This window comes from Neodiprion lecontei, chromosome 7 (assembly GCF_021901455.1).
Source record: "Neodiprion lecontei isolate iyNeoLeco1 chromosome 7, iyNeoLeco1.1, whole genome shotgun sequence".
In the NCBI taxonomy this organism is placed as follows: Eukaryota; Metazoa; Arthropoda; class Insecta; order Hymenoptera; family Diprionidae; genus Neodiprion; species Neodiprion lecontei.
This window is the reverse complement of record NC_060266.1, coordinates 11,859,661-11,867,977: the sequence shown is the minus strand read 5'-3', so window position 1 is coordinate 11,867,977 and position 8,317 is coordinate 11,859,661. Positions and strand designations below refer to the sequence as shown.

The window sequence follows — 8,317 nt, the reverse complement described above, 5'->3', positions numbered from 1 at the left end:
ATTTTTGGCCAAATAGAAAAAAGCAAATTCAAAATATCATCAGATCTTGCGGCAGTTGCCAGAGGAAAAAACTAGTCAGGATCAAAAAAAAATTACCCATGGCAATCACTGACATGCCCGCAGAGGCCTTTGACAAAGTAGCCCCAGATTTACTTGGTCCGCTCCCTGTTACGAAATCGAATAACCGCTACCTTTTGACGATCCAGTGCAATTTGCCCAAGTTCTTAGACGCCATTCCAATTCCCGATGCTACTGCAAAGATGATAGGGACAGTATTCGCTAAAGAATACATCACGCGCTATGGATCTCCATGAACTACACTCACTGACCAGGGACGAAACTTTATGAGTAGCGTTTTCAAAAAAATATACAGGCTCTTCAAAGTTAAACAACTACGAATAACCGCCTATAGACCGCAATCAAACGGCTCATTAGAAAGTAGTAACCGTGTAATTACCGAATACATTAAACATTTCACCAACGCAGGTGAAGATTGGGATGAATTCATACGTTTCGCTATTTTCTGCTATAATACAGCGAAACACGACAGTACACATCATTCACCTCACCAGCTGATTTCCGGCTCGGAAGCTAAACTACCGACAGATGCGATACTGAGCAACACATCCACGCATACATACGATACATTTCTTCTCGATCTGATAGCGAATCTCACAGACATCTGTAAACGCGCCGCGTTGAACCTGAAACAAGCTAAATAGAAAAGTAAAGAACACCACGACAGAACGATTAACCCACAACGATTTAAAGTAGGACAAACTGTTTACCTATTGAACGAAACAAGATCAAAATTCCAAGATCATTACAAAGGCTTGTATGTGATCTAACGCATAATAGATGACGTTAACGCCGAAATATACCTCACGCTAAACAAAACTAAAATAGTTCATCTTAATAAACTGAAAATCGCACATACATAGTAAAATCCCACATTAACCCCTTCAATAGCAAACACAGTACAACCGATAATAACAAGACGCGATTAGCTCAATAATCAAGCTTTTTCAAACTCAGTAGAATATGTATATCATTACAGGGCCAGTGTGGAAATCACCGACCACGATGAAACACCGCACACAATACAACAACTTGACGTCAATCCCGGCATCCACTTTGATCAAATAAACATTCTACGAACATTCAACAAAGAGTGAACGCTAATCAACTATATGGATCTTGGTAACTTGTTATCCCAGTTATTAAAAATTACAGACTATTTGAACAAAATGAGCGAAAAATGTACTACATTAGCAAGTAAATGCGATACGAGTGACCACATAGAATCATTAGCCAACAGAATTAGTACAATCAAAGAATACCAGAATTAAATAAAATCATTAATCGGTCATCGCACAGTTAACAAAGCGCATTTGGAGCTGTCCAAGTGAGCAACGCGCAGCAACAAAAGAGGAGCCTTATACTTTGTGGGAAGCCTCTCCAAATCACTTTTTGGAACACGAGATGTAAAAGACGGTGAATACTCGAACCAATAGATAAATAATCTATACAACGATACAAACCATCTAGCAATCCTGCTAAACAAACAAACAAATACAGTGCAATCGATACTGGGCGCATATCGTAACGAACTAGATAACGTTGCATCCCACAACTAATTACAAGACCGCATGTTAGCAACCCTAAGCAACCAAGTGACTATCTCGGGAAGATTCATGTCCACAAGGAAGACTGCAATCTCACTTATTAGACACCTCATTGACCTAGACAGATACATGAATAATTACGAACTTGATCTTAACAACCTAATAGACGCTATCCTCTTTGCACAACAAACGTTTCTTAAGCTGGAAGAAACACTTCATCAAAATCGAAAATGACCTACATGGGGATTCAGTGCTCTTCAGTTGCTAATTTTTTCCCCAAATTTTGATTTTGTTGCTCCAGTAATTTTGCCGAAATTAAGGGCGATGTCAAGTTCAAAAAAAGTTGGCAAAGCCAGGCAAACGGATGACGGAATATTAACGAAAAAATGATAAGAATTTGTTGCTAATTAGTTGCTCGAACAATACACTTATTTTGAACTGAAAGAATCAACCCCTGCTCCGGAAACCACCCCCAAGTTGTCACGTACAAACAATACGCTTGAAATATAATTGAATGTACTGAATATTTTGTTTTCAACCAATAAATCACTGAATCAGGTGAATCTGTCGTATCTCAGATTTTGTTGCTCAACCCCCAACACCCGAAACTCACCCCCATGCCAACGACGCTACACAGAAATGACAGAACGCGCGGATATAAGAATTCGCTAAAAATTGATTTCAGATCCGCGAATTAGTTGCTCTTGATGCGCCGCATCTCCGATTTTGTTACTCGACCCCTAACACCCAAAACTCACCCTCATGTCAACTACGTTACAGAAAAGTGATGGAACGCACGTTTTCCATTAATATGCTGTTATTTGGATTCTGCCGTTTCACCCCTGATAAATTAAAATTACCCGTTTGTCAACTTATCTTGATAAAAATTAGAGTTTCACATGTCAAAGTTGCTGGGCTCTATATCTAATATCCAAAGTTAACGCTGTTGATGGGATTGCCATGATCGGAGAATGAGCTCGGCCACGAGTCATATCCACGTTTCAACTCGGCTTTGCGATCCAACTATTCATGCTGCAATAATGTGACGAGTTAAATAGTTTTGAGTGCCCGTAGAACGCTCAATATCATTCTATTCTCCGAATGTAATTCCTCGTGGCTTGATCGGCGTTTATGTCTATCGTATGTTAATGACATATGTCGGTTGTTCCGCGATTATTTCATCAGCATTTCATTTTACCTCTAGTCTCATTTGTTCATTTGTAGAGGATTTTGTAGTCTTTCTTCACCTTTAGAGGACGGTAACACCTGTATACGGGGGCGACGCATGATCGACACATCACCCATAACAGTCTTAACATATTAGATACCTTTTTTATGCATTTTCTAAAGGAGACCATGAATCCGAAATCCCCGTCCGCTAAACTTATTACCTTCGCTTTCGTATCAATTTCCCAAAGACGTACTGATACAATATGTCGTATACAAATATCTAAAAAAAGTCTCATTTTACGCAACAAGAATGCCAGAAGATGTATTTCTGTATTTTAATTACCACTCATTGCAGGTATACATATCCTTGCATCATTTTCACTAAAAACAGAAGATTTTTCAACAATTAATAATTAATATAAACTGAAACTTGGATAAAGATGAGATTTATATAATTGTATATGTCATGAAAAACGAGAAAATCCAAATATCATTCAAGGCCGATAAAAATGGGTCACGTATTGTAATTCAGTCTCAGGTAACCCTGTGATGTTTTTTTTTTTTTTTTGATGCAATAACGGAATAACGCACATATTTCTGAAAATCTCAGAAGTTGTAATTTTCATTAACGACTTGGAATTATATCCAAGTTGACCGATTCTCAGACCTATCTGGGCTGAACTATTTTGATTTTTATTAGAAATGGAATTAAAAATAATATTAAACGCAGAAAATTAAATCTTTACTTTGGCTTTTGTTCTAAATGTACGAGGAAGGACCGGTTTTACTTGACTAATATCGCTAGAAGACTGAGGGCTATTCTAGACCCCTTAGCGCCTTCAGGAGCCCGTGGGCCTCATTTTTCGGCCGCAAAAGCAGCGTGATACTTGAGAAAGTGCAGATAGCCATATATCGCGGAAAGAGTTCTCTCTTTATGTTTATATTTTCTCTCTGGCACTTTCCACGTCGATTCGTTTTTGAACCCATGATCCGAAAGGGACATGATTCTAGGTACTAGTGATTCAATAATCCATAATTTTGATCGATACCACAAGGAATATCGTCGACATGTAGTACGGTGATATTCGATCCGATGTACGCAAAACATAACATCTTACACTCGACTTTCGTTTCATATCTGCTTTGTTTTGACTGTGATATTTAGTACAGGAGGTTGGATAGATTCAAGTGTGGCGGTGTTACAATGTACTTTCAACAACATTATGTAACTATATTATTATAACTATATACCTTACGCTCATACGCAATCCAGAATATAAACCATCCTATCTCCAATATAAACTTACTTTTGCAAATACTTATCCTCAAATATCCAACTAATGTTGCTAAACGCATCATTTAATATTCAAACTACATTTATAATGCGACTACATACTTGTAAACACACACTAATTATCATTTTCATGTATACCGACAGCATATTATATTCAGATTATAAATACCATACACTACCAATAATAAGTAAAATTGTAAAACCAATATGCAGCATATAGTTTGAAATCATGTTTCACTACTGTATATGACATTTTCACCTTCCTGCTTTCCATATTCGGGACCATATCTACCGCTATGCTTCCTCTGACGGGGGAGGGTGTTACGTCCAGCATACCACTTCTCTCTATTTTTCCTACTCGCTAAATCTCCCATAATTTTTACATGAATCTCATGGTCTCTGTCCTGTCCTCTTATCTCCACGTAGTCTCACGCTATTCACTATCGCGCTGACTCATCAAATTCTATTCCTTACCTTTAGCATCTTCACATCTTTTCTGCACCCGTATGTTTGAAGACTCTAGCTACACTCCTATTCTAACTTTTGACAACTCCACATCTGGACTTATATATCTTTTGCACAGCAAAATTCATTCCTACCGGTATCTTAACTTCTACGCAATAAACATATGATCGATATATCAAACATACTCAAGTTGATTCAACCCTCATCCTGATTTCCGGTTGGCCTGCAACGTAAAAGCGAAGCTAACCAGTTTACTCCTACCGCTCAGGAGTAAACTCCGGTCACGGACGTAACAATACTTTCAAAATCAACAATAAGGGAAAATTTTGCAAAGGATCTTGTTATTTTTAATCCTTATTAATTGCAATTGTGATTTCTAAAATGGAAATTAAGATTTCAGGTTCTGTCTTGACACTTTAAGATGTCGTGGATCATATGTTTTTTATGAGTACCCAGCCTGTTTTGAGGAAGAATAAGGATCATGTTGTTGGAAGATTTCTGAGAACAAGATTGTTTCATTTCATTATCTTCATTTTCGTATTATTATTCTAGGAGAATTATTTCATCTAAAAAATAATGATAATGATAATGATGATGATGGTGGCGGTGGTAGTGGTGGCGTGGAGCTGATGGTGGTTGTGCTGATGATGATGATGATGATGATAATAATTCGCGCAGATGGCGGGGGGGTTAAATCCCTCGTTCGGAACGTGGCGACCCCGCGTACATCGAGTGAGTCAAGCGGGGACTGAAGTTGACATGGGCCCAACGGATGGCCCCCGAGGTGGCCTCAGGAGGCGAATTGTGCTTGAGAACCTGGTTCGCTCGGAAAGTAACGATCCCGGGGTTTTCTAGTAAGTCGGATGGGACGGAAGTCAGCACAAACCCGATGAAAGGCTCCCAAGGCGACCTCGGGGGCCGTGCTATGTTCCGGCACGGTACGGGGAGTTGCGCCCCCGAGAGACCGTTTAGCATTCAGGAACTCATATGGAGACGGTAACAACGTTATACCTCAGGTGGCAGCCCCGGCACAGGGGAAAACCACCCTGGGTTCCGACCAGGTGAAAGCCCTAGTGGCCCATGGCAGCGGCATAGATTCTGAGGGCCGCGAATTGTGCAAAGACCAAGCGACAAAAACTGCAACGAAGACAGCAGACACGAGAACTGTGAAGGCGGACACGACGACACTGGGACAACGACGACGAAACAGGACGGACAGCGTGTCAAGCACGGGCAGCGGAGCGAGTTGCGCATTCGCTTATCCACGATCGGCACGGAGACACGAATCATGGACGATATGGACCTGACCGATGTATTGTTACTGATTCACGGAACAGCAAAAAGAATGGCCGAGGCAGCGGCCTTTTAGAAAAACATGAATATGTCCGTTAAACTGGGCATAAAGACTATCCTAGAGGCTGTCGACGTTGCGCTTAACAGGCGCGCCAAAGCAGTCACGACAGATCACAAGACGGACAACTAGATGACGGAGACGGACGTTGAAACGGAACAACGAACTGAAAACACTCCGGATACTGAATGAAAACGGGTGGCGACTGGAACCACTCCGGAATCCCTTCAAAAGAGGGCAACGGTTGCGGAACCCGTCGTCGACTGGCAGACCGTGACAAAAAAAAAAAAAAACGGAAGACGCGGACGGACCGGACAAACGCGACAACGGACACGACGGCCGGCGCTGAGGGGCGCAGAGCGGCTCCTAAGCATTGGGGGACGGCTGTGCTCGTCAAACCCGGGAACGACATGTCGTACTCCGACATCGTGAGGAGGATATGGACCACGGTCGACCCTGCAAAAAGTGAAGTGACGACTCCCAGGAAGACGAAGAGTGGTCTGTGTCTTCTGAAAATAAAGACAGACGCCAACAGACAAGACGACTTCCGACGCGTCCTGCAGGACGCAGTCGGCGACGCAAGAAACGTCAGGGCCGGGACCTCCAGAGTACAACTGGAGATTATAGACCCTGACTGTGTCACGACCAGGAACGACGTGATACAGGCACTGCGACGGGAGACGGGAGGAGACGCGGACTTCGAGGTCCACATCTTCGGTCCGAATCAGGCCGGACAGTTTATGGCCGTATGAGACCTAGAGTCGCAGGAAGCCAAAGCGCTGCTCGGCCGGGGACGGATCGGGATTGGATGGGTGGGGTTCCACGTCCGACCACGACTGACGGCGACAAAATGCCACTAGTGCCTGGGATATGAGCACTCAAAGGCAAAATGCAAAAAACACAGACCGGACGAAGAGCCGCAGAAAATGTGGCGAGACAGGACATTACGCCACGGACCGTGAGAACAGACCGGCCTGCCCACTGTGCACCGAGGCGGGCCACGGTGATGCGGCGCATCTCGCGGGCTTCGGGAGGTGCGTGGTGTACCAGTGTGCGCTAGAGAGGTGCAGAAAGCAGGCTGGAAGACGGACAGGATGATTTAGGGTAATCTAAACTGCAGTAGGAAAACAGACATGCTACAACCACAGATAGCAGACGAACACGACACCGACATTCTGATCTTGTGCAAGCCGTACAGGATGCGACATACGCAGGATGAGATCACGAACGAGACCAAGACAGCAGGTATCTGGGTGAGGGGCGCTGCCCGAGCCCGGATAACCGCTCGTGGCGTCGGGGACGACTACGTCTGGGCTAGGGTGGGCGCTGTCACTTACGTCAGCGTCTACCTGACCCCAAACTGGGCCGTGGCGGAGTTCCTGGCGAAGGTCGCGCTCCTCAAGGACGGACTCAGGGCCCTGCCCAGAGACCTCTTGGTCGCGGGGGACCTCAATGCGAGGGCGATCGAGTGTGGCATGACGGAAACCAACAGACGTGGACGGCTGCTGTTGGAGACGGCTGCAAGTCTGTACCTAGTGGTGAAAAATACAGGTGACATACCAACGTACGGACGGCCGGGATTTGGAGACTCTATCCCGGACGTAACGATGACGACGGACAGAATTCTGCCACGAGTAAGGCAGTGGTGGGTCTTCAAACGCTACACGGCCAGCGATCATCAGTACATCGCTTCCGAAGTGGCAGAAGAGACAAAGTCGGCACGGAGGAGGATCCAGCACCCCCCACCGTGAAACATAGACAAACTCGACGTACCGAAGTTTTCGACAGAACTCGCCGCAGCGCCGGCCCCGAATGACCGACGCCCTCCCAGAGCTGACTGGCCGGCAAAGGGCGTAAAAGACCGGCAGACTAGACGGCCAAACTGACGACGCGGCTGTGCGGCAGCACAATGCCAAAACGACAGTACGGACGCAACAGATCACGACAATACTGGTGGGCGAACGAAATAGTCGAGCTATGGAAGAGTTGCCTGGCAAAACGACGACGGGTTACGAGGGCTGGCTAGAGATTTGAGAGAGAAACCCTTCAGGCCGAGTACAAGATCAAACGGAATCGACTGACCTACGATATTAGAGACAGTAAGACCCGATGCTGAAAGAAGCTCTGCAAGGAGGTGGACCGCAACCCCTGGGATGCCGGTTAGAAGATTGTGACTGGTATGTTGGGGGCCCGGATCCCGCCAGAACTCAAAAATGCTGAAACCGCACGATGGATCGTCGACTGACTATTTCAGACGCACCCGACGCGTACGGACGCCACGAACGACGACGAGACGGCGGTGCTCCCCGTCTTTACCGCCGAGGAGCTTGTCGGAGCGACGAAAGCAATGAAGAGGGACAAGGATCGGACGGGGTACCGGCGGAGGTCTTCGGCTGATGGTGAGCCTGAGGC

At 45.0% G+C, this 8,317-nt stretch overlaps 1 protein-coding gene across 1 annotated transcript; it reads left to right on the top strand.

The window, feature by feature from the left end:
• The first annotated feature begins 7,038 nt into the window (after window positions 1-7,038).
• Window positions 7,039-7,656, top strand: LOC107226483. The gene has a single exon (XM_015667307.1). It carries the CDS (start codon window positions 7,039-7,041, stop codon window positions 7,654-7,656), a length of 618 nt encoding a protein of 205 aa, XP_015522793.1.
• The last annotated feature ends 661 nt before the right edge of the window (window positions 7,657-8,317 follow it).